The 26596-nt window shown below is 45.4% G+C and overlaps 2 protein-coding genes across 2 annotated transcripts in view; one reads left to right on the top strand and one right to left on the bottom strand.

Annotated features, from left to right (window-relative positions):
* Nucleotides 1-855: 855 nt before the first annotated feature.
* Nucleotides 856-26596, top strand: part of LOC109431560 (protein obstructor-E) — a 51936-nt gene continuing 26195 nt past the window's right edge. The window contains exon 1 of the mRNA XM_019707793.3: nt 856-1098. Coding sequence (XP_019563338.2) covers nt 1053-1098 — 46 coding nt within the window. The 5' untranslated portion in view covers nt 856-1052. The remainder of the gene's footprint in view (nt 1099-26596) is intronic.
* On the bottom strand, nt 18911-24938 carry LOC134285262 (uncharacterized). Its single transcript, XM_062845758.1, has 2 exons — nt 19118-24938; nt 18911-19030 (listed from the first exon to the last, which is right to left on the bottom strand). The coding sequence occupies exons 1-2, from the start codon at nt 24917-24919 to the stop codon at nt 18926-18928; spliced, it is 5907 nt and encodes a 1968-aa protein (XP_062701742.1). The 5' UTR covers nt 24920-24938; the 3' UTR covers nt 18911-18925.

Below are 26596 nucleotides of genomic sequence, written 5' to 3'. Positions count from 1 at the left end.
ATAGGAATATCCGGTGAGTTCGTCTCTTGTTGTCGCAAACATCCAAATTTTCTACTCAAACGGTAAATCTCTTCTGTACGCCAATGAAACCTGGTGTGTATCAGTGGAGAACAATCAACGGCTGCAGCTCTTCATCAATAGATGGCCTCAAAATTGGATCTTCAACGCGGAACTCAATCGTCAATGTTATCAAAAGCCGATAGAGACATAATGTTGGGAGTGATGCAAAATTTTAAAACATAACATTGCGTATGAAGTATCTTAGAAATTAACTCCTACTTCTACACATAAGGTTATCATACAATCTTCACATAAATTGAAATGTGCGAAATCTTTAATAATCACGAATGTTGTAGAACAAGGAATATAAATTATTCTGAAAAGTTTCATATCAGAAAATCAAGAATTTTAAGAAATATGTACTGAAACAGTAAGATACTTCCAAAAGTAGTAAAATAAAGTGATTAAGCATTAGTTGATTGTCCACAACGTCCCAACTGATTGCTATCCACCCTTTTATGATCGAACTCAACGCAACAACCCTATCCACACATGCGGTGCTTAACCCATCCGAAGGCGCGTCGTCGTCGTCGGCGGCATCCAGCTTGGCGCGACTGGGCCGCAAAATGTGCGACTTCGGCCTCACCTCGGTTGGGATATCAAGATACGGTTGTTTTCCACCTAACAACCGCGCAGCCACAAACGAGACTCCCTGCCCCGCCGCCAACTCCAACCCCATCCGGCACCGAAACGTGGCCCATCGTCGTCGTCGTCGTCGTCGTCATCGTCCCGGCCCGGTTGTTCCCCGCGCGGTTCGGTAGAGGGATTCATCAAAAGTAAGAGTATTATCACTTCAGCTCGCTAGTTCATTCAAGCCTTTTGAAGTGTTTGGTGGTGTGTCGAGAGCATTGTTCAGCAGCAGCAGCAGCAGCGGTTCAGAAGAGATCCATCCGTGCCATAGTGTTACGCGAAGCAGATTCTGCACATCCGTTGGACTCGAGTGAAGTGTGGTGAAGTGTCGTGCGATCTAGATAGAACTTAAGCCAATCAGAATGAATCGGTTCGTCGCCGTTTGTCTATTGCTGTCGGCAAGCGCATGTGAGTATCAGATGAAATCTATGTGCGAAAATATTAGAATTTTATTGATAGTGTTGCCATTAGTGCTGGTTTGGTTATTATTGCATAATTTTGCTGAAAACCTTAAAGGTTTTATCGCTGAACTGTGAGAAGTTCAAGGTTGTTGACCTTCCATTAGTAATTTGTTTCATACTATCTCATTGTTTAGCCGCATATCTAGTTCTTGACCCTAATTGGCTTTCATTGTTCTCATGGCTTGGTAGTACCTTGAGAATATCAATCAGTGATTTAATGTGACTGAATTTGAAGTATTCGAAGAAGTTTGAAGGAGAAGATAGTTACCGCATGAGGGTCATTTCTCTAAGATCTAGGGAACATACATTTGGCCGGCTCTTGCAACGATTACATGATTGCACCGCACATGGTAGAAAGAAAACCATACGAAATGGAGGTTGCATGAATGGGGACGCCAGTGCATCTGGGTTTGGAAATGGTTTTACTTTCCGCCAATCATCATGAATTGCAAGCCTTTTACGCTTCTTCTTTTTATTTTATAAGTAGCGAAACGGTGTCGATGATTTGTGCACGGTTGTTTGTAAGTAAGGCTGCAATCGAGCGCAGACATTACTTTTACTTTCGTTCTCGTATGCTGCACCGACGAGACCGGTGTCTGGACGTTTCTTGCGCCTAGGAAACGTATTGGTCACTGGGTTTAGATGTTAGGTTAACTTGAGCAGCAAATTTACGTTAGTGGTTCAGATGAAGATTAGGACGCTGGATGAAGCAACCAGCGTATGTCTTATTTCAACAAATAGTATAATCGATTCAACAAAATTTAAAGTAAAAAAATGAAATTTCATGTACACTCCCGTTCAAAAGTTTGGGGTCACCCCCTCAAAAACATGTCATTTTTTTAGGCCAATATCTCCGCCAATTTGTGTCCGATTTTAAAACCCTAGGTTTCATTCAAAAGATAATAAGTCAAAGAAACTTTGAACATGATTTAAAAGAAACTTTTTCAAAAAATTGTGTATGTAAACTTAACCCAAAGTTGCCAAATTTTCTTAAAATTGAATATAAACTTACGGCAGTGTCGCTGGAAGTTGGGTCGACCAAATTTTAAGATGAGAGCGGAAATATGACCCATTTTCTATTAGCTTTCAACTGCTTGTTACAGAACTTAGCTAAAAAATCTAGAAAAAAAGTTATTAAGTAAATTAATTCTTGATGTCATCGACCAAAAGTTTGGGGTCACCCCTCAAAATGCTGTATCGGCCAAAAGTTTGGGGTCACTATCGTAAAACATGGAAAAGTGATTTGTTGATATCTTTGTCATCTTTCATTCAATTTTAATTCTTCTTGGCTTATTTGAAACAAAATGAATGATACTTACTGCATAGACATTGAATCACACATATTTGTTGAAATTTACATACTAAAACTTAACGTAAAGTTGCCTCATTTTTTGAAGCGTGGGAAAATGTGCTAACTTTATATAACATTTTTATATACAAAAATCGTTAAATACGTTAAGTTGAAGACATCAAACGTAAATTTAGTTAATTATCTTTGAAATGAGCCAAAAATAATTAAAATTGAACAATAGATGACGAAGATATCACCAAATCACTTTTCTATGTTTTACGAAAGTGACCCCAAACTTTTGGCCGATACATCATATTGAGGGGTGACCCCAAACTTTTGGTCGATGACATCAAGGATTAATTTACTTAATAACTTTTTTTCTAGATTTTTTAGCTAAGTTCTGTAAAAAGCAGTTCAAAGCTAATAGAAAATGGGTCATATTACCGCTCTCATCCTAAAATTTGGTCGACCCAATTTCCAGCGACACTGCCGTAAGTTTATATTAAATTTTAAGAAAATTTGTCAATTTTGGGTTAAGTTTAAATACATAAAAATTTGAAAAAGTTTCTTTTAAATCATGTTCAAAGTTTCTTTGACTTATTTTCTTTTGAATGAAACCTAGGGTTTTGAAATCGGACACAAATTGGCGGAGATATGGGCCTAAAAAAATGACATGTTTTTGAGGGGGTGACCCCAAACTTTTGAACGGGAGTGTATGATCAGGAATTTTTGCAAAAATTGTAGTCAAACATTGCAACTAGTCAGTAAAAATCCAACTATCAACAATTTTCAATACTGGAAATTTTTCAATGTTGGAAAAATTTGGAGAATTTCTTTGACTTTTGCTATGCATTTCTTATTCAAATTCCTTTAAAAAACTACATTCCTAATCTGGATGAGATTATCATTTTTTCTGAAAATATATCCAGGATTGTCTTAAGAATTCCTCTATAATATCCACTTCAAACTTTTACATTAATTCTAGCCAAACATATTTGGTTGAGGTTTACAAAAAAATGCGCCTAGACTTCAAAAGAGAATGGCTCAAGAACAGCTACCGGAAATATCTTTTCGGTATCGCCTAGAAACATTCCAGAGATAACATAATAAATATTTGCACGAGTTCTGCTAGAAATGATGATAATTTTCTTGAATGCTAAGCCTAATGTTTTTGTGAATGTTTCCTAAAATATTTATACTAGAGAGTTTCGGCCAGATCAAATTGTGAAATTTGATAATAATAATTATTTGATAATAATAATTTAACGAAGTCCATTACAACTCCTGTTTTTCATTACTGTAGGTACCGAACTTCATCTCTTTTTACTTTTATTACACCCATAAAAAAGGTATAAATACCGCTTGGAAAACCGACTTTGGATTCAAGGTCCAGAGGGTCAAATCTCATATACTAGCTCGACGAACGGAGTTAATGTCTTTTCTTCTTCTAAGCAAAGGGGGTAATCATCAACAGAAACCTGAACAGGGAGATCCTGATAGCGTTAGGACATGAACCGTCCTCTACAATCAAAGTAGAAGCCAAGAATATCCTTTTCCCGACCCCCTGAAAAAGTTTCCCGAGTGGTCCTTATCACTGCCTTTGTCCTCGTAAGGCCAGGCAGGGTCGACATTACGCCTGCTTCCAACTGCATGGCAAGGACTCTACTTTGGTTCAAGAGGCGTCCTTCCCCTAATCCACCCTATCTTTTGGCTGCTGAGGACCAATCAGTGGTTGCGGCCCCTCCTTCCCTTCGATCTGGGACGGGCTGGCCTTTTCAGGCCCACCCTCCCGTCTTTCAGGGACGTCTGGCTGGGGCCCGACTTGCCAGCTTTACTATCGATCTTCGGGGTTAAACGCCACCTAGCCTTGCGAGCGTCACTTGATAGCTCCTCATCTGACGGCTGCCTCACACGCTTCTGCGATTGCTTGTCGTAATCAATAGCATCCGCCACACTTTTGGGGCAACCCGCGAAGTCTAAAAGGACCAGCTGGAGGTCCTTGCTAATATTAGTCGCGGACGCAAAGTAAATCAATGGAGTCAAGCTACAGCCACCTCCAGCGCAGAGAGTTGATTATCCCGAGGAGTAAGGTCCGCCAAACCCCTGCATTAACGCGGTAAAACACTACGTATTGTGCATGGGGGTGCTCATATACCCTACAGGCTCCGTTAAAGATCCAGCATCTCTTTCACCCTCTCATTCCTCGGCACGAGCCCCTGGACTACCGTCTCTGCTGCCCCATGGAGCAAATGTCTGTATGTGTGTGTGCGTTAAAAAAAGTCACTCGCGTTTCTCAACCGTCTGTCAACTTGTTACCGTTGCGATGATCTGCGTTTGTTTATTTGTATTTTTTAGAATATTGTTATATTTGATGTTAGTAATGTTAGTAATTGTTAGTTAAAAATATAATAAAATCTATGACTATTGGTTAGTTGTTCTTGTTAATTGCTAGTAAAATTGTTATTTATTTGTTAATAATTGTTAAATATTGTTAGTAATGTATAATCACTCCGATAGAGCTAGGGACAAAAATTGTTAAAACACGAAAACACCTTGAACACGCCTAACAATCTAAAAGCACGGAGGGTTCGAAAAAGAGGGGATAAGAGAGTTGCCAGATGAATGCCACGTCAAAAAGAGAATAAATAAAGGTTGATGAGGGAAAAGGAAGGAAAAGGGGGAGCAGGCTACTGGGTCGAATAGCGCTAAAGCTAAAGCCTATTCAAATCTTGAGCTCAAAGCGAACAGACACGGAAATCTTACCACCGTATTAAAGTGACCGTTGCAGTTTAGAAGTTAGTACTTGAAAAAGTTTTAGTAAACCACCTGAGTGGAATTCAAAGTTGGAATCAGGTATGGTAACCGGAAGATAACTGTTATAAGGACATCCAACAGCACCCAGTAGCCCTCTAACGTTAAATGCTTTCCTGACCTCATTATTAGGACCCATTAGCGTTGGCCTGCTAAAGGTCTCCCACGAGCCGCCAAATTCCGTGGTGAACCACTGAGAGCAGCCTAGAAGGTCCGCTTTAGGGCCTCCGTCTACCCAGTGCCCCGCACGTCGATCCGTTCGAGAGTCCGCAACGTTTCGGAACCCTGGTGTAACCCCGGAAGACCCCGGTACACCGCAAACATTGGCCTCGTCCGTCAACGCACCTCCCGGACGACCGTCTGGAGCCCTCCGAAGACCTCCGGAATCCTACTAGGACGTCCTGGACCCGTGGACAGCCCGAAACCTCGCCAGATCATCAAGAACCCCTCCACGTGCTGCACTTCCGCCGGCCGGCCTCATCGAGACGAGATACACGCCACACCTCCCACACTCACACACCTCGTAAGTCCAATAAACCAATTATAGAAAGAAGAGTGCGTTTTCTTGAACCCTTGACGAGCTCACGCCGACCCTAAGAGTCTCTCGTGCTAGGGCAGGTCCATCCGACCCGCCGGGTAACAATTGACGCCCAACTGAAAAAGCTCTGATCAAGGATTCAAGCGACCACTCTCCCGGAGTGAACAGAAAATTAGGTTATCAAACTATAGTGTTCTATAGAATCAGATTTGCAAAAGCAGTGAAATCGAGCCGGTAGCACCAAATAGTTCTTGCCCGTAAAGTGAAAATTTTCTAAATAGCATACTACTAGTGCGCGTACCCTCACAAAAGCTCGCAGTGTGGCTGTGTATGCACCAAATAGCGAAATATTAGGAAATGAATTGAATTGGTTGAAGTTTTTTTTTGTTAATGGGTCTTGATTCGCCTAAAAATCCTTAATAGTGAATTTTTCAATTGAAAGTATTTTTTCGATCGGATATTGTGTATGAATAAAACGAACATCGTCACAATAGCCTGCATTCATTACTTGAATAGCGCCATTCAGCAGAACAATGGACATGCAAACAATGTACGCGTCCATGGATGTCTCTCATCTTTCGGTCGATGAGGTTGAATACGAGTTATTGATTCGGAACATTTTGTTCCACTTCGATGAGCATGAAAGTATCAAGAGAAGAAAACTCAAGGACAAATTGAAAAGTGAGAAAGAAACGAAGTCGTTTGCTTTTTCACAGCCGTGGCGAAATTTGGATGAAGAGTTAGTCACTATAAGTTCAAAGCTTAAGGTCATTGGTGGTTTACTCGAGAATCCTAAAACCGATGCTAGGCAACGTCAGAAGTTAAAAACGCGTTTAGTTCACTACCGTGTTCGAAACTACATTTTATCCAAAGCTAAAGGCGCAGACAAGTTCAGAAACGAAATAGTTAAAGTGGGACGTCAAGCGACGGAACTGTTCGGGCGATTTTTCCCCGAAGTGAATGAAGCGGGCGTCCATTCAGAAGATTCCGAACGGCTAGAAACAGACTTGAATAATGTGCTAGAAGAAGTTAGAAGTGAAATAGAAGTTCTGAACGAAACAACCGCGTCGGGAAAAGAGATAGAGGAAGAGTTAGAACAGGCAGCAGCGACGAGCCAGGTATTAGAGTTGAAGAAGAAGGAAATGAATGACTCCCTTAAGCGGGCAGAAGATATTTTGAAAGTGTTGTCAGAGTATGAGGAAGGAAAGAAAGAAAATCCGATGGAGCTCATCGCGGTTTTCAAAACGTTTGTGCGACAAACCACCGAGCAGCAAAGGCAGATGAGAGAAAAGCAAATCGTAGAAGAGGAAAGAAAAATGAAGGAAGCAAAAGATAGCATGGAACGGAAAAGGAGATTAGAAAAAGTGCTGATCAGTTTGAATGATCGTCTCAAAAAAGAGCCAGATGGTTCTGATGAGAAAAGCCCAATGAAAAGTATAGAGCAGGAGAAACCAAAGGTTCAGTTAGAGGATAGAAAGCAGGGGGAGAAAATGATTAGTTTCAAACACGATTCAGATGATGGCGGACAGGACAGTTCCGATGAGAGTAGAGAGAAGTCGAAACATAGGAAAGAGCGTAAATCAGTCAAGAAGGGAAATAGCTCGTCGAAACGAGGAAAGAAGAAGCGACATCGTAAACCGAGCTATTCGTCGACTTCTAGCACAACGTCCGTAACAGAAAGCTCCGAGTTTTCTAGTTCGGGAAGTAGTTCAGGTTCAGGTACGGATACCGATTCAGAGCACAGGAGAAAGGGAAGAGGAAGGAGGGAAAGTAGGAGAAATAGAGAGCTGAAGAGAATGCCTGTTGCTGAGTGGAGATTGAAGTACGATGGGAAGGATCAGGGTCGAAAGTTGTCCGAATTTTTGAAGGAGATTAAAATGAGATGTATTTCCGAGGACATCTCAGAGAAAGAGTTATTTAGGAGTGCCATTCATCTCTTCTCAGGTCGCGCGAAAGACTGGTTCATTGAGGGAGTTGAAAATAAAGATTTTCGGAACTGGCATGAGCTAAAAAGGGAACTAAAACGGGAATTTTTGCCTCCCGATTTGGATTTCCAGCTTGAGGTACAAGCCACAGAAAGACGTCAGGCCAGGGGTGAGAAATTTACTGATTATCTTCATGATATGATGAAAATTTTCCACTCGATGACCCGGCCAATCTCAGATCGTAGGAAGTTCGACATCATTTGGCGTAATCTCCGCTTCGATTATAAAAACGCCATGACCGGTGCAGGAGTTAGATCGTTATCCAAGCTGAAAAAGTACGGACGCATTATTGATGAGAATTTTTGGTCGATGTTCCATAAATCTCACGACAATATGACCCGGGGTAGAAATGCTCAGGTCAATGAAGTTTCTGCATCGGATCCGTCTAAGTCCAAAGCTTTTCCTCAAAATTCGAGCACTGCAACACGTGTCGTTACTCGCAGCAAGCCTAGAAATGAACCCACAGAGAAAACCAAACCATTATCGGAGACGAAGAATGTAGGAGAGAAGAAGGGAGAAAAGCCTGCGGACCCGATGGAGGGTTCGTCGAAAGGGACTCTGATAGCGATGGCTGAAAATTATCGACGGTCGCCTCTCGGGGTGTGCTATAACTGCAGATTGAGTGGGCATCATTATGCAGATTGCCCCAAACCAAAGGGCAAATTTTGTAGAATTTGTGGGTTTGCGGATGTAATTACTCCCGCTTGTCCAGTGTGCCAAAAAAAACGAGGCGGATTCAGCTTGAGGAGGCAAGCTGAAGTTGGTCGCCAAAACCCTCCACAATATGATCGTGTCACTGAGGAGCTTGCAGTCAATGGATTTGAACCCGTCTCTGAGAACGATTACTCTCCCGTCTCCAGCGTGGAAGAGCTTTTCGTTCGGGTCGATGGAGACACTCGGCCGTTTGTAAAAGTGAGTGTGCTTGGAAGGGAAATTATCGGTCTTTTAGACAGTGGAGCTCATCGCTCAGTCTTAGGAGCAGGGTGCAAAAAGCTCATCAATTTGCTAAAATTGAAAATTTTTCCTTCTGATGTACAGGTACAGACTGCATCAGGCTCCTCAATTGAAGTTGAAGGTTTTGTGTATTTGCCCATCACTTTCAACAATGAAAACCGCATTATTAAGACTCTCGTGGCGCCCAAACTCAAACGTAGATTGATTTTAGGATTTAATGATTTCTGGAGAGCTTTTAAAATACAACCCGTTGTCTTAAGTCGAGAGTCTCGAAGAAGGGAAAAAGAGTTGGTTGAAAACTTGAAAGTGGAGGAGTTGGAGTGGAATGAGAAAGGGGAAAAGGAGGGAGATCTAAGCGAGACGCAAAAAGCCCAGTTAGAGGAGGTCAAGCTCCAATTTAAAATTGCAATAGAGGGGCAAATTTAAGATGTTACTCCTCTCGCGACTCATAAAATAGAGCTCAAGGATGAGTTTAAAAATGCACCCCCTATCAGGATAAATCCATATCCGACATCCCCTGAGATGCAAAAACGCATCAATTTAGAACTCGACAACATGTTAAAACAACAAGTCATAGAGCCCAGCAAAAGTGAGTGGTCTCAGAGCACCGTCCCAGTCATTAAACCGACTGGGGACGTACGGTTGTGTCTAGATGCGAGACGGCTCAATGAAAGAACCAAACGCGACGCTTATCCACTCCCACACCAGGACAGAATATTGAGCCGATTGGGTGCCAGCAAGTATTTAACCACTATTGATTTGACGAAGGCCTTTTTACAAATACCGCTGCACCAAAACTCCCGCAAATATACTGCCTTTTCGGTGTTAGGGAGAGGATTGTTCCAGTTCACCAGGCTTCCATTTGGATTGGTCAATAGTCCAGCCACATTGGCTAGACTGATGGATGACGTCCTGGGCCATGGTGAACTGGAACCAAATGTGTTCGTGTACCTCGACGACATTGTCGTGGTAAACGACACATTTGAAGCCCACATTCAAACCCTAACTGAAGTCGCTCGTCGGTTGAAGACAGCTAATCTGTCCATCAACCTCGACAAATCTCGATTTTGTTTGAGAGAATTGCCCTATCTTGGGTATATACTCTCTCCCGAAGGCCTGAAACCCAACCCCGATCGTATCGAAGCGATCGTTAATTACGAAAGACCGGCGTCTCTCAAATCACTGCGCCGATTTCTGGGGATGGCCAATTATTATAGGCGATTCATCCCAGGATTCAGTGAGCTCTCAGTGCCTCTCACGGATCTCCTGAAGAAAAAGCCCAAAACCCTAATTTGGAACCCGAAAGCAGAACAGGCTTTCTTGAATCTCAAAGAAAGTTTGATTGCTTCACCCGTACTGGCAAACCCCAATTTCGACCTTCCCTTTCAAATTCAGTCAGATGCAAGCGATAGCGCCATCGCAGCAATACTGACCCAACAGCACGATGAGGGCGAGAAAATAATTGCTTATTTTTCTCAGAAGCTCTCACCTGCCCAAAAAGCCTACGCAGCTTCTGAAAAAGAAGGGTTGGCAGTCCTCTGTGCCATTGAAAAATTCCGGCCATACATAGAAGGATCACATTTTACTGTGGTCACAGATGCCTCAGCTCTGACTCATATCATGAAGGGTAAATGGCGCACATCCTCCAGATTGAGCAGTTGGAGCATCGAATTACAAGGATACGACATGGAAATACGACATAGGCGGGGGAAGGACAATGTCATTCCCGATGCCCTGTCCCGTTCCATAGAATTAGCCGAGGTTCTCACCGATCAGAATGCGTGGTATGCCGATCTATTTAAAAAGGTGGAAAGTTCACCAGAAGCTTTTTTAGACTACAAAATCGAGAACCAGCAATTGCTTAAATTAGTTCCGAATAAAACCGAAGTTCTCGATTATCGGCATGAATGGAAGCTGTGTATTCCTGAGAGCGATCGAGAGCGTATTCTCCAGCAGGAGCACGATGAGTCGTTGCATATCGGCTACGACAAGCTGCTCGATAAACTGCGGTCGCGATACTTCTGGCCCAAAATGGCAGAGTGTGCAAAAAAGTATGTAGGTAGATGCCAGGTGTGCAAAGAATGCAAGCCCAGTTCGGTATCCCAGCACCCAGCTATGGGGAATCCGCGGCTAGCATCAAAACCGTTTCAAATATTGGCGGTAGACTTCATTCAATCGTTACCGCGATCAAAATCCGGTAATATGCACTTATTCGTTCTGCTCGATCTGTTTTCTAAATGGACAGTGGTAGTCCCTGTCAAGAAAATTTCAACGGAGCTTATTGTTAAGATCCTCGAGGAACAGTGGTTCAGGCGCTACTCAGTTCCCGAGATCATTATCACAGATAATGCCACAAGTTTCTTGAGTCATGATTTCAAGAACTTTTTGACAAAATATGGGGTGAAACATTGGGCTAATTCGCGTCATCACTCACAGGCGAATCCTGTTGAGCGATTGAATCGGAGCATAAATGCGTGTATACGCACTTATGTGAAAACCGATCAGCGTCAATGGGACACCAAGATTTCTTCGATCGAACATACGATCAACAACACTATGCACTCTTCCACAAGTTTCACTCCATATCGCGTCCTATTCGGCCATGAAATTATCACCACTGGCGACGATCATCGAAGAGATCCAGATACGACCGACATTTCTGAAAAAGAACGAAATGAACAACGGTTAAAAGTCGATAGTACTGTTTATGACCTAGTGCGCAAAAATTTAGAGAAGGCCCACGATCGAAGTGCTAGAGCGTATAACCTTCGTTTCAATAAACCCGCTCCTGTATACCAAATTGGTCAACAGGTTTATAAAAGAAATTTTGCCCAATCGTCTGCTGTAGACAATTATAATGCCAAACTTGGTCCCGCGTATGTGCCATGCACCATTGTCTCAAGGAGAGGTGCTAGCTCATACGAGCTTGCCGACGCAACCGGCAAAAATCTGGGCATTTTCTCAGCTGCCGACATTAAGCCCGGTATTGTAGAATAATGAACAGAGAAATCTCCACTGTTTAGTCCTATTTCAGGTAATTAGGGAACCAGAAATCACTAGTTTCGAGAGCTTATCAACCCGACCGTACTTAACGTGTCCGCGTCCCTCGATAGTAATGTAGAAGATCATGATCGTATTGTTTGTGAAGAGCAAAATTTGTTAGAGTGAGCGAAGTTGATGTAAATGAATGTAGGTACGTTTTTTCTGTAGTCAATCTATCTCTGTCCAACAAAAGTAGAACTTCCAATTTTCAATAGAATGTTGTTTTGAGGAATCGTAGCTTGCGAGTGAAGAATACCACCGACCAATGTAATACGACTTGTAGTGACCAAAATTCTTCATCGTGATAATGTAGATTATTAACCGGTTTAATCTGCACTATGGTTCAAAATAATGACATCCGTTACATCAAATCATACTCGTCCATCCAAATAACTCAAAAGTCCATCTAAAATAGCCAGAATGCAGGAAAAAGTATCCATCCATTCGATCGATTTGCATCAAGTAATTTCGCTAGACTTGTTTTTGTTTTGGTTCATCTTTCGCGAAGCATCGCTGTTTTGGTATTTTGGAAGATGAGAAGGCCAATTAGCAGAATCGGGAATTTGAGGCGGTACAAATAGCATTCCGTGCATGTAAGGAATGAACTATTTGGTGATTACACGCAACAATGTCGGTTTTTGAGAAATTCGAATGCATGAAAGGTGCATCTCAACCCTGGTATGATATTTCGTTAAGTAAACTTTATTAAAATTAATTGATAATAAATTATCCAATTAATTTTGGGGGGAGATAGAAGGTGGTGTTACCGTTGCGATGATCTGCGTTTGTTTATTTGTATTTTTTAGAATATTGTTATATTTGATGTTAGTAATGTTAGTAATTGTTAGTTAAAAATATAATAAAATCTATGACTATTGGTTAGTTGTTCTTGTTAATTGCTAGTAAAATTGTTATTTATTTGTTAATAATTGTTAAATATTGTTAGTAATGTATAATCACTCCGATAGAGCTAGGGACAAAAATTGTTAAAACACGAAAACACCTTGAACACGCCTAACAATCTAAAAGCACAGAGGGTTCGAAAAAGAGGGGATAAGAGAGTTGCCAGATGAATGCCACGTCAAAAAGAGAATAAATAAAGGTTGATGAGGGAAAAGGAAGGAAAAGGGGGAGCAGGCTACTGGGTCGAATAGCGCTAAAGCTAAAGCCTATTCAAATCTTGAGCTCAAAGCGAACAGACACGGAAATCTTACCACCGTATTAAAGTGACCGTTGCAGTTTAGAAGTTAGTACTTGAAAAAGTTTTAGTAAACCACCTGAGTGGAATTCAAAATTGGAATCAGGTATGGTAACCGGAAGATAACTGTTATAAGGACATCCAACAGCACCCAGTAGCCCTCTAACGTTAAATGCTTTCCTGACCTCATTATTAGGACCCATTAGCGTTGGCCTGCTAAAGGTCTCCCACGAGCCGCCAAATTCCGTGGTGAACCACTGAGAGCAGCCTAGAAGGTCCGCTTTAGGGCCTCCGTCTACCCAGTGCCCCGCACGTCGATCCGTTCGAGAGTCCGCAACGTTTCGGAACCCTGGTGTAACCCCGGAAGACCCCGGTACACCGCAAACATTGGCCTCGTCCGTCAACGCACCTCCCGGACGACCGTCTGGAGCCCTCCGAAGACCTCCGGAATCCTACTAGGACGTCCTGGACCCGTGGACAGCCCGAAACCTCGCCAGATCATCAAGAACCCCTCCACGTGCTGCACTTCCGCCGGCCGGCCTCATCGAGACGAGATACACGCCACACCTCCCACACTCACACACCTCGTAAGTCCAATAAACCAATTATAGAAAGAAGAGTGCGTTTTCTTGAACCCTTGACGAGCTCACGCCGACCCTAAGAGTCTCTCGTGCTAGGGCAGGTCCATCCGACCCGCCGGGTAACAAACTGGTTTGGGTGCTCTTAACACGGAATGAAAGCTTCAACATCGGTGACTACATCAACACCATATGACTATTTCAGAGACATTTTACGCAGTGTATCTCAACCAAATTATTAGCCGCTTGTCAACTGATTTGAAATTGAAACTACAACATTCTTGTAGGACGCATTAGATTGGACAGTTCGTTATCGAGATATTCTAAGGGGATATCAGTAGGCGAACGGCCTACCACCCTCTAACATTCCGTTCCCTTCCCAGCTAACTATAACGACATGGCAGGCACCGTTTTTGATAAAAAAAAAATGTTTGAGCTGCTTAAATTGCACTTTGAGAATAAATGGAGTGTCCCAAAGCTTATTCATTTGAATCTCAGTGCAAACGGTACCAGCTCAAATCAATCACGGAGGAGCAACCATTGACAGTCAGATTTGTTTCCTTTTTTTAATCGGTTTGATCGTTAAGGATGAAAAAGTAGTAATAATACTTAGTTACTTACTTTCAGTCCTGAGCACCCATGGAAGATCAACATCCTGGGCGATTCAAATTTCGGTCGACTTGCTTTATTTCGTTGTTGAAGTTGCGCCGCCATGAGTCTCTGGCCCTGCATCTGCTGCGTTGTCCTGCTGGGTTTGGAACCCAATGCTTGTTTGCAGATTTCGTTTCCGCCCCTGCGTAGAGTGTGGCCGACCCACCTCCACTTCTACTCTCGAATTTCTGTCGCTTTCGGCTTTTGATGACATCGACGACGGAGCTCCACGTTGGAGATCCAATTGTGATGCCACCATGCACGACTCATATACCGCAGGCATCTATGCATTGATGCAGACCTGCAGCCGTTGAGTGTTCTCCACCGATACACACCAAGTTTCACTGGTGTACAGCAACACAGATTTCACGTTTGAGTTGATAATTCGGATTTTGGTGCGTCGACTAATCTGATTGTTTTTCCATACAGCCCTTTTTTTTTCTTCTAAATCATACGGGGATAATCTGCTCAACAGACACCCTAACAAAAGGTTAGGGTAGTGTAGGTCTGAGGCCGTCTTCTACAACAAAAGTAAAAGCCAGGACTACTCTCTCCTCGTACCCACTAAACCATTCCTATGGTCGCCAAACCCTACGTCTCTCCGGAACCACCAAGAAGGTATTGCTTCAGAGAGGGGCTAGTGCACATCGCACCCACAAGGTTAGCTGCGTAGCCTGCAGCAACGAACATCGATGACTCGCTTTGGAGGGTCCATCACGGTAGCATGCTGGCGCTTAGCCAGTTTCCCGAGTGGCCCTCGCCACTCCCTTTGTCCTCGGAAGGCGGGCAGGGTCAACCCCGCCCGCGCCCTACTGCTGAGCGGACATCAAGAACTGATGCCCACATGCAACCCGATCTGACCTGCCCGCAAAGGAAGGGTATCACTACCCTTCAGGCCCTATCAGATGCATCCGTAGGTAGCAGATAGCAGGGTCTCACCTACCCCGACCCTTGCCGGGGACCCCTTTCCAACCGCGGGCTCAGATCCAACCTAGTAGACTGACGCCACGACAGCACCGCTACCGGGACTTCCTCTCCGCGGCCACTTAATCGCTGTAAGGGTCGATCTCGACCGCAGGGCACCGGTATGACCTACGAAGCCGACTCCGAACCCCTGGACCACCTCTTGTACTGCATCTGGACTAGCCACTCTCCGAGTCCACGCGCCACCTCCTCTGTAGCTCCCAGACGATATGGGTGATAGCCGTTGAAACGGCGTTCCAGCCAAACTCATCCCTACACATCCTCTGGACCAAGTTGTCCGGGATTGTGTCCTCCCCGCATGTGGCAAGCATGCGGTCACGCATTGTGCGAAAACGCGGGCACAAAAACAAAACGTGTTCCGCCGTTTCCTCTAAACCATTGCACACTGGGCATTCGGGAGAATGTCGGAAGCAACCATGACCTGTAAGGACCTGTGTCAGGTGGAATGTAACTTCCCCATGGCGCCTATTAATCCAACTATCTACCCTCGGTATCAACCTATGGATCCACCTTCCTTTGGTGGAACTGTCCCACGCGCGCTGTCATTTGACCATAGAGGCCATCCTGACAGTGCTGCGTATGCCTCTTGTGCCGCGCATTTCGAAGCACTCCATGTCCTCACTGATAAGAATGCTGATAGGCACCATACCAGTAATGACGCAGAGAGCGTCGTGTGACACGGTACGGTACGCGCTCGCAACCCTCAGGCACATAAGCCTGTAAGTACTTTCCAGCTTCCGTCGGTAGGATTTAGTACTTAGCGCGGTGCCCCACGCCGGGCCGCCATACCTAAGTATGGACGTAGCAACACTAGCCAGAAGCTTGCGCTTACTGGCGTACACCGCAGAGATATTGGACATCATCCGGGACAGTGCCGCAATAGCTGTGGAGGCTCTTTTACAGACATAATCGACGTGGCTACCGAAGGTAAGCTTATCGTCGATCATCACGCCCAAGTGTTTGACGGAGCGCTTTGACAGGATAGTACACTCTCCTACACTGATCTCCGTCTGCTGCTCCGACTTCAGGTTGTTAACAACCGTCACCTCTGTCTTGTTGTGAGCCAGCTCCAGTTTCCTGGACCGCATCCACGCCTCCACAACCTTGATCGAGTGGTTGGTAGTCAACTTTACCTCCTCGATCGTTTCACCGTAGACTTCGCGCGTAATGTCGTCGGCAAATCCGACAATCACCACTCCCACTGGGTACTCTAACCTCAACACCTCGTCGTACATGACATTCCATAACACCGGACCCAGGATGGAACCTTGCGGGACTCCTGAGGTTATGTGAAAGCACTTCCGACCCACCTCCGTGTCGTAGACTAGTACACGATTCTGAAAGTAACTCTCGAGAATCTTGTACAGGTACTCCGGTATCCCCAGACGCAAGAGCGCATCGGCAATAGCAGACCATCTGGCGCTATTAAACGCATTCCTAACATCCAGAGTCACTACTGCGCAAAAGCGAATTCCCCTCCTCTTAGGCTCGAGTGCTTTCTCGGCGGTTTTTGTAACCGACAAGATAGCGTCTACGGTGGACTTCCCCTTCCGGAAGCCGTACTGGTTACTCGAAAGACCATTTTCGCCCTCGGTGAACCTCAACATTCTATTGAGGATGATCTTTTCGAGCACCTTCCCCGCCGTGTCAATCAAGCATATTGGTCTATATGCCAACGGGTCTCCGGGTGGTTTCCCCGCCTTTGGCAATAGTACCAGGCTCTGCCTCTTCCAAGCTTCTGGGAAAACTCCCTCGTCCAGGCATTTCTGCATAGCAGACCGGAACATCTCGGGAGCCTCTGCAATAGCTACTTTTAAGGCCAGGTTCGGAACTCCGTCCAGACCTGGGGCCTTACCTACGCTAAGGGACTTAGCTATCCCCGCAAGTTCCACATCGGTGACCCTCTCCTCATCGCCAGCCCTAGTCCCCGGCTGTCCTACGAAAGGAGGCCAAGGACTAGGATCATGACGCGGAAAAAGTCCTCCAATGATCCCCTCCAACATCTCCGGAGATTGCTCTGTAGGAGCCATCACACCTCTCGTCTTGGCCATAACGACCCTGTAGGCGTCACCCCACGGGTTCGTATTGGCACTCTGACAGAGACCCTCAAAGCAGGCCTTTTTGCTTGCTCTTATCTCGGTCTTAAGCGCGGCTTTTGCAGCGGCGAACACCACCCGCCGTTCGTTTCGCTCTTCCTCTGATCGTGCTCGCTGCATCCGCCGCCTAGCCCGTAGGCAGGCGCGGCGCAGGTCCGCAATCGCGTTGGTCCACCAGTAAGCTGGTGGCCTCCCATTTCTAGGGTGGACTCGCCTAGGCATGGTCGCATCACACGCACGTGAGAGCACCGCTACCAGCTCGTCGCCGTCTAAAACCGATTAAGTTTCGCTCACATCTTTCACGGCTCACGGCTTTCTCGCTTTCGTCGGCTAGGGAGTCCGTCCACGCTCCTTTATCCCGTCTACATGAGTGTTTCACTTTCTCTTCGAGAGCCGAATAGTGATGACGGGCTACAGCTTTGGCTCCTCGTGTTTTTGCTCGTTCTATCCTTCTTCGCTTCTCTACCCAAGCAACCAAAAGTTCAGATTCCACTTGAAGAACGAACTCAGAGGTTCAAGTTTGGTTCAATTCCGGTTTCGTTGAACTTAATTCTCCAAAAAGTTACTCATGTATTGTTTATGGACTTGGAAGTACATGTACAAGCTTTTAACATCTCTTCAAAACGACATTAAAGTCTGAAAAAGGTTCAGAAAGAACTTATGTTGAACTTTAAAACAGAGTTCAATCAAATATTAACCGAACTCATGTTGAACTTTTACGTGCCTTTAAAACTCAAATATATAGTTCATTTGGACATATTCCAACAACTTGAAATCATCCGTTCTGAACTTGTTTTGAACTTACTACTCAAAGTTCGGATAAATATTAACCGTACCAAAAGTGAACTTCACGGCGACAGCGGGGCCGGGGAGAAGTTCTCATTCAATTAAATCACTCGGAAATCGGCTGCGCTCGCAGCTTGTGTTAATTTCACAAGTACACTTTGTTTCACTATAATATTTCAACGTACTTACTTGTAATCAACGCAAATCATCCGTATTGTGTGGCTCAAAGGCTGCTCCGCAGCAGACAACTTGTTACTTGCGTGACACGGCAACAAAGAAAAGACGTTGGATGCTTCCAAATTCGTAGCGGCCTTTATTCGTCCGAAGTTCAGGTCCGTTTTAAATTCCTGTGCACATATAGTTTTATGGTTTAGGGCATGTTTTAGGTTAAGTTTTAGAAATACAAATATCTTACGTTTAGTGCATATATAGTGTCTTCTCTACGTCCTTCGGCACTAGTTGCTGTGGCCTGCTGCATTCAATCGTTCCTTAAGGGTTTATAGTTAATTGCATGAATAAAGCACTTTTGATAAGTTCAACAATTTCTCACCTGTTACTGGCAAAATTCCAATAACTAACCGTCTCCTCTGTACCGTACTATTAGGATATTCTGTATATAGTATCTAAGCATAATAGAAGCATTATTTTAGGCAAAATATATTAATCACTAGTTTGAATACCTTCGAATTCACTTTGTTTGTACGTAAATATTAATAATGAGAAATGATTTGCAAATTTTAGACCTCAAAGACATTACTTGTTGATTGCACATGCATTTCTCCTTCTAGATTCATCTATCCCAAGCTCTGACAGTTTCCCATTCCCTTTATTCTATTGTCCACCACTGTCACGCAGACAGCTCAGTCGGTCTGCAAGGTTATTGTAGAAGAGGTACTATCTTCACCAGGGGGCTTCGGTGACAGTCCCCCCCAGTTTGGGAACTCCGCCTCTGAGTTCACCAACTTCTCTTGCCCCTTGACGTCAAGTACCGCAACGTTCACAGCCGGTCTCTCGTAGACACCTTTCATCGTTTGAATAGTTACCTTACGTACCTGCCCGTCCCGATTGACTGTACCTATGACGCGTCCCTTTGGCCAGCAGCTTCTCGGGAGTTCCGGATCGACGATCAGCACGATATCACCTTCCTCGATCGGCGTGGCCTTCTTGTGCCATTTGCTGCGCCTTGTTATCTCCGGCAGGTACTCACGTAGCCATCTCTCCCAGAAGTGGTTGGCGAGTACTTGGGATTGATGCCAGCCACGTCTCAGCGCGATCGAGTCATTCTCCAGCAAAGACCAAGGTTTGGTTCCATCGGAGCTTCCTAGTAGCCAGTGGTTTGGTGTAAGCGCAGGAGCTGCTTCGTCTTCGATGGGTACATGTGTCAGAGGTCGAGCGTTGAGGATACCTTCGACTTCTATCAACGCGTTCCGCAATTCCTCATCATTTGGCCGGGGAGACGGTTTGAGCTCCGACAGGGTCCGCTTTACGGACTGAACCAGCCTTTCCCAACTTCCCCCCATATGAGGGGCAGCCGGTGGGTTAAAGCTCCAGGATGTCGTTGAGCTGACGAACTCTTGTGCCATCTTGTTCTGATCTACTGCCTTCAAAGTTTGCTTCAGTTCGCGCTCAGAACCAATGAAGTTGGTTCCTCTGTCGCTGTAAAATACAGCTGGAGTTCCACGCCGGGCAATAAAGTTACGCAGTGCCATAATGCAGGAGTTAGTCGTTAATGAGCTAGCTAATTCGATGTGGACTGCGCGTATGGTGAGACATGTTAGTAGGACCCCCCACCTCTTCTCAACCCTTCTCCCAATACATACTTCCATGGGACCAAAATAGTCTACTCCGGTGTGGATAAACGGTCGGACAAAGGCGGCCAGTCGGCAGGGAGGTAGATCTGCCATAGCTGGAGGACGTGGACGTGCATCCCGCAACTTACAACGTTGGCACTGAGACCTTATTTTTGCGTATACGCGGCGCAGTCGACTTATACAAAATTTCTGGCGTACTTCGTTAATCACTGACTCATGATTTTGATGGTGAAACTTGTCGTGATAACTTCGTACTACGAGGTGCGTTACCCGATGGTCACGAGGTAGAATAATGGGATTAATAGTGTCCGGTGATAGGTATTCACACGCCGCGGTTCTGCCTGCCATGCGCAGCAAACCTTGTCCGTCGATGAAGGGGCTCAGCTTGTATAGCGTGCTTCGTTTAGGGATCGCCACTTTGCTATCGTTCCGATGGAGAACAGCCAACACTTCTTGGAAACACTCTTGTTGCGCAGCCCGAAAGTGGAAGGTTTCTGCGTTGCGCATTTCCTCTTTTGTGATACCGCACGTTAGCCGAGGAAACCGTTTCGGCTGAGCGTTCGCGATGAACCGGAAAATATGTGCCGTCGTACGTATCAGCTTTCTCCAGTCACGGAATCTCTCTATCGGGAACTCCGACTTTGCCGTTTCGTAGTGGACGTGAATGGTGGCGCGCAACTCTTCAGTGGTCTCTTCAAGCTTGACGGGAACAGAAGGCCATTCTTCTTCTCGTTGCCAAAGGAATTCAGGCCCTTTGTACCATCTGCTTTCAGCTGTGAGTGAAGGACGTCGCTGCCATTTGGTTCCTTCATCCGCCACGTTCCATTTCGTTGGAACCCATTTCCAGTCAGCAACGTTTGTTAGATCCAAGATCTCGCTAACACGGGCAGCCACAAATTGACTATATCTACGATGATCTGCGCGTATCCACGAGAGCGCGTTCCTGGAATCTGACCAGAAGACACATCGAGAGATTGTAAGGTCCAATCCCTGGACAATGAAATGCGCAAGCCTTGCGCCAATGAGGGCCGCTTGGAGCTCTAATCTAGGAATGGTCAGGTATTTAAGCGGCGCTACACGCGTTTTCGCTGCAACTAACGAGCACTCAACAGTCCCTGCTTCCACGAAACGGAGATACGCAACGGCGGCCATGCCGTTTTCACCGGCGTCAACAAAGGTATGCAATTCGATCTCCGTGTTTTCTCCCGCTGATGTTTGAAGGCGATAGCAGCGTGGAATTTGGAGACCCTCGATTTCTGGAAGAAGCCCTAACCACATCTGCCACTTTTCGAAACACTCTCGATTCACTGTCTCGTCCCAAGTAATACCCGTTCGCCAGATGTCCTGTAGCAGTACCTTTAGGAACATTAGGTAGTGAGCGATTAAGCCCAGTGGATCGTAGATCGTCATCATGGTGCGGAGAACTTCTCGCTTTGTGGGGTAGCGTTCGCCAGTCAGCAAGTCTTCGCCAAGCCTGCTCCAGTTTATCTTGTATGTGAAGCAATCCGTTTGTGTGCACCACCACATGCCTAGCACCTTTTCAGTTGCGAGAGTGGACGATAAGTCGAGACTTTTTTCATGATTCAAGTCGCCATGGAGGGCTGCCAGAACTGTGGGCGAGTTGGACATCCAATTGCGGATTTCAAATCCTCCTTCCTTGTGGACGAACCAGACGGATTTCGCTAGCTCGATTGCTTCTTGCTCTGTTTCAGTACTGGTGAGCATGTCGTCTACGTATGTGCACCGTACGATCGCTGTGACTGCAGCTGGATGTGTTTTGCTGAAGCGTTCTGCGTTCGTGTTCTTTACGAACTGGGCAGTTGTCGGTGAGCAAGAGGCCCCAAAAGTCATCACCTGCATGACGTAAGTGCCGGGTTCAGGCTGGCCTTCCTCGTCACTCAGGAAAAAACGTTGACTGTGCTGATCTTCGTTGCGAATAGCGACTTGGTGAAACATTTCACGTATGTCTCCACAAATTGCGAAACGATTTTGCCGGAATCTGTACAGCACGTGCATTAGCGGTTCCAGCAAGTCTGGTCCGGTCAGGAGCGCAGAGTTCAGCGAGACTCCATTCGTCGTAGCAGCCGCGTCCCAGACGAGTCTAATTTTGCCTGGTTTATTCGGGTTAACAACGGGAAAAACTGGTAAATACCAGACACGTTCGTGGTTTTCTGCCAGTTCTTCTGTGGTTAGTTTACGTGCGTAGCCTTTGGTAACGTATTCTATCAGCTTCTCTTTCACTATCCGAGCTAGTTCAGAGTCCTTCTCCATGCGGCGTTCCAGATGGTTGAAGCGTTTCAATGCCATCGCCTTATTGTTTGGTAAACGTTCGCTGTCTCGCCTCCATAGTAATCCTGATTCGTACCTCACACCGTTGAACTGGGTAAGCTCCCGCAATTGTTTCATAGCGCGCTCATCTTCTTGGGAACGAATTTGTTTGACTGGTGATGTGACGCCAAGGCTTTCGAGTGAAAAGTACTCCTTCACCACTTGACCGAGATTTTCATCAGCTTTTTCGGTATCGTGATCGCAGCAAGAGACGTGATTTGTGTAATGAACCATGTTCACAGATTGTTCTGCCGGAGCGCCGCCGTATATCGTCCAGCCAAGGTTTGTTTTAATAGCGATCGGTTGACCGGGCCTTCCTTCGCGACTCTTCCTCACCAGCGTTGCGTGTGCATGTTGAACTCCGATCAGGAGTCTCGGCCGGACGTCACGATAGGATTCTACGGGAACCCCCTTCAGGTAGTAGTATTCCGACTGTAGCTGCTGAACATCCAGTGTTTGACTGGGTAGCTGCAACTCTGTAACGGTACGAACGTCCTCAAAGCGGAAGCGCTTTCCCTTCAGTCCGGAGATGTCAATTTGAACGCTGCGTGACTCGTCTTCTGATCTATGCAAACCACCAGTCCATTTTAGACAAAGTGGATGGCGTTCTCCGGAAAGGTTCAGTTCCTTGGCCAACTCTTCGTCCATGAGCGTTTTCGAGGATCCGTCATCCAGAAAGGCGTAACAGTGTACAACAATTCCACAGCCGTACACTATGACTGGAACATAACGGAAAAGGATGGGACTTGCCCCCGACTGATGTGTGTTACAGGACTGCTCTTCACGTTGTGGTTTCACTACCGCCGCCGTTTCTGCATTCAGCTCCTTATGCAACAAGGGATGGTGCTTGTAGGTGCATCCGCTCACGCCACATTGCTTCGATTCACAGCCTCCTTTGTGTTGCTTCAGACACTTCCTGCAGACTCTAGCTTCACGAATTGTAGACCACCGTCCGTCATAAGACAGCCCTAGGAACCTTCCACATTTAGCGAGAGTGGCGCAAGTTCCTTTGCAGACGGTGCAGGCCTGAGAGTAGACCTTCTTATGTGTCCCTGTAGATCTGGACATACTTGTTGATGATGCCTGGTGATCCTCCTTCTTCCAGCTTGGCTGATCGGTGTGCGTGTTCAGGAATGCCTTTGACTTTTTGCGCGGTTCCTGACTTTGCTGTACTTCTTGATTCCTGCGCGGCTCGGCAACTAGGCAAGCGTCTTCTGCCATATCGTACATCCACTTGCTGAAGGCCGCCAGGTTGACCTTCCGCAGGCTGCGGGTATGCCTTGCCCATTCCAGCTTCATCGAAGCAGGGAGCTTTCCAATCAGCTCGCCCAGTAACGACGTATCTCGCATCAAGTCCCTCTGTCCGCACGCATCGATCGTTGCTTCGAGATTCTGAACTGCCAGCGCAAAGTCGATCATTCTGTTGATTGAATCTGGCTTCAGCGGCGGCATGGCAATTATCTTGTCCCTCAGCGAATGAATCACGAAACGCGGTTGCCCAAAACGCAGTTTTAGGGCACTTATCGCTCTATCCACAGTTGACGGATGAAGCAAAAAGCTCCTCACTGCGGCGAAGGCGTCTCCTCTCAAGCAGTTTCTCAGCCGAATCATGTTTTCGTCGTTGGTGTAGCCACACATCCGAGTCGTGCTTTCGTAGGTGGAGAAAAAAATCGGCCACTCCTCGGGGTTCCCTGTGAAAGGTGGCAGATCCTTCGCAACAACTTGACGAGCTGCGAGTTGATTACGGTTCAGGCTACAGTTTAACTGGTTGCTGCGTGTAACACTTTTCTGCATGCTCCTAGGGTCCATCCTTGGTGTAGAGCGCCGAATCGGATTGAATTTCGATCCGTTTTCTTGAGGATCGTCATCGATGTCTTCCTCCGATGAACTTCCGATGTCCTCGTCTGCACCTTCGCTTGAGTCCGTGCTCTCGTCATCCGTGTCCGAGTTAACTCCGTCACGCAGCCAATCCTCCACTTTGGAAGCCCCATCTACTTCATCACCGTCTTCTGCGCCTTCGACCTGCTCATCGAGTTCGGCGAGTTCTTGGAGTACACTGTACTGCTGCTCTATTAACTTCTTCTTATCTTCCAGCAGGGTTCGCTCAGCATCTAGTTTTTGCAGTTGCAGTTCCAGCTGTGCTCTGGACGACTTCCGCGAAGTTCCCGATTTCACCGATGCTGCCTTTATACACTTTGCCGGCTGATCCCCCAGGTGCTTCCGTTGTTCCTGTAGATCTGGTTGCTTCGTCCCGGATTCCTTCTTCGCTTTGCCTGTAGCCTTCTTTTTTGGCGCTTCCGTCCTCGTAGTTTTGGAACTGCGACGAACTTTCCGATTATCATCACACTTCACACACCGCCACTGTTTTTTCGCGATACGATCATCGACGCCCACGCAATTGTAATGGTGCCAACCATCACAATCATCGCACTGCACCATCCGGCTGTGATCCGCGAAACGACACGTTTGACAACTGTGACCGATCGTTTCAGACTGTTTGTCCCGCGGGGAAGGGACATTGTGTTCCCGACTTTTCGACGACCTACTTTTGACAGAGGGTGCCTTTTTGTCCCCACCGGGTTTGAGAAGGGTATCTTTATTTGGGTTCATCGTTTGGGGTTCGTTAGGGGGGTCTACATGCGCGTCTTCAGATTGATTAGCTAAGCTCTTACCTTGATTACCAGTAGTGGCAGCAGCATTGGCCGAGTCCGACATCGTTCTTCGGTAAACGAATTTAAAAATTTGTTACTTGCGTGACACGGCAACAAAGAAAAGACGTTGGATGCTTCCAAATTCGTAGCGGCCTTTATTCGTCCGAAGTTCAGGTCCGTTTTAAATTCCTGTGCACATATAGTTTTATGGTTTAGGGCATGTTTTAGGTTAAGTTTTAGAAATACAAATATCTTACGTTTAGTGCATATATAGTGTCTTCTCTACGTCCTTCGGCACTAGTTGCTGTGGCCTGCTGCATTCAATCGTTCCTTAAGGGTTTATAGTTAATTGCATGAATAAAGCACTTTTGATAAGTTCAACAATTTCTCACCTGTTACTGGCAAAATTCCAATAACTAACCGTCTCCTCTGTACCGTACTATTAGGATATTCTGTATATAGTATCTAAGCATAATAGAAGCATTATTTTAGGCAAAATATATTAATCACTAGTTTGAATACCTTCGAATTCACTTTGTTTGTACGTAAATATTAATAATGAGAAATGATTTGCAAATTTTAGACCTCAAAGACATTACTTGTTGATTGCACATGCATTTCTCCTTCTAGATTCATCTATCCCAAGCTCTGACAGTTTCCCATTCCCTTTATTCTATTGTCCACCACTGTCACGCAGACAGCTCAGTCGGTCTGCAAGGTTATTGTAGAAGAGGTACTATCTTCACCAGGGGGCTTCGGTGACACAACTCTTCCACCTCGGATTTCGCCGGAGTTTTTTTTGGCTGTGCATAATTTTTTTCCAGCTTTGCTGGATGTTTCCAACCCCGTCTCACTTGTCGCTGCAGCGCGCCGGTAACCGACGCAATCATAGTAACTGGAAACAAAGCTGAAAACTTATAATCTTTCCTTAATGTCGAAACACTGGCCCTAATTTATTGCTTTGCACTGCGAACCACAACAAACAGAAAATGTCAAACTGTTTAAGTTCACAAGAAGTTCCACGTGAACTTCTTTCGAACTTTCGACTTCAAAAAGTATTCCAAGTTCAGAGAAAGTTCACACACGAACCTGATTGAGGTCTACTATATGATATCAGCACATTGAGTAAAATCCCACAGTGCTTAACAACACATACATGGAGTAGTGGTTAGGCACCGGCTTTCAACGAGGGGAACCCGAGTTCAAATCTCAGTAAGTAAAAAACATCAATAATTATTTCAAGGCATTAGTCAATTTGGATTCCACATGAACTAATGTCTCTTAATAATAAATTACTTTTGAGGACTAAACATATTTTTTTTTGCATTTTTCAAAGCTTATTTTTAAGCTGAATAGCGTTCCTTTCAGCGACACAAGTGTACTTTTTGTGAACTCAAGTTCGGTTAATTACCTAAAAAGTGAGCTGAATAGAATGCAATTCATCTTCCTAGTTATGGGTAGTTTCCACGTCGTACGTACTGTGCAAAAAGATAGGACAAGTAATGGTCAAGTAATGATTCCGCTTCAAAATTACTTGTGCAGTTCGCAGATGGCAAGTAAAGAAAAAAGTGTAACACTCGTAACGCCTCCCGTACGAATCAAATGGAGCTGTCACTTTTCCTTGCGGAAAAATAGTCCGCGCTATTATTCCGTAAGGAAAAGTAACGTTTCTCCCCATACTGGATCAGTTGTCAAAATTACTTTCGGAAAAAGGTGGAATTTTACTTGAGCGCTCTACTTG

This window comes from Aedes albopictus, chromosome 1, assembly GCF_035046485.1.
Source record: "Aedes albopictus strain Foshan chromosome 1, AalbF5, whole genome shotgun sequence".
Lineage (NCBI taxonomy): Eukaryota > Metazoa > Arthropoda > Insecta > Diptera > Culicidae > Aedes > Aedes albopictus.
Note: the sequence above shows the minus strand (reverse complement) of the source record. Positions and strands in the feature narration are given on the sequence as shown.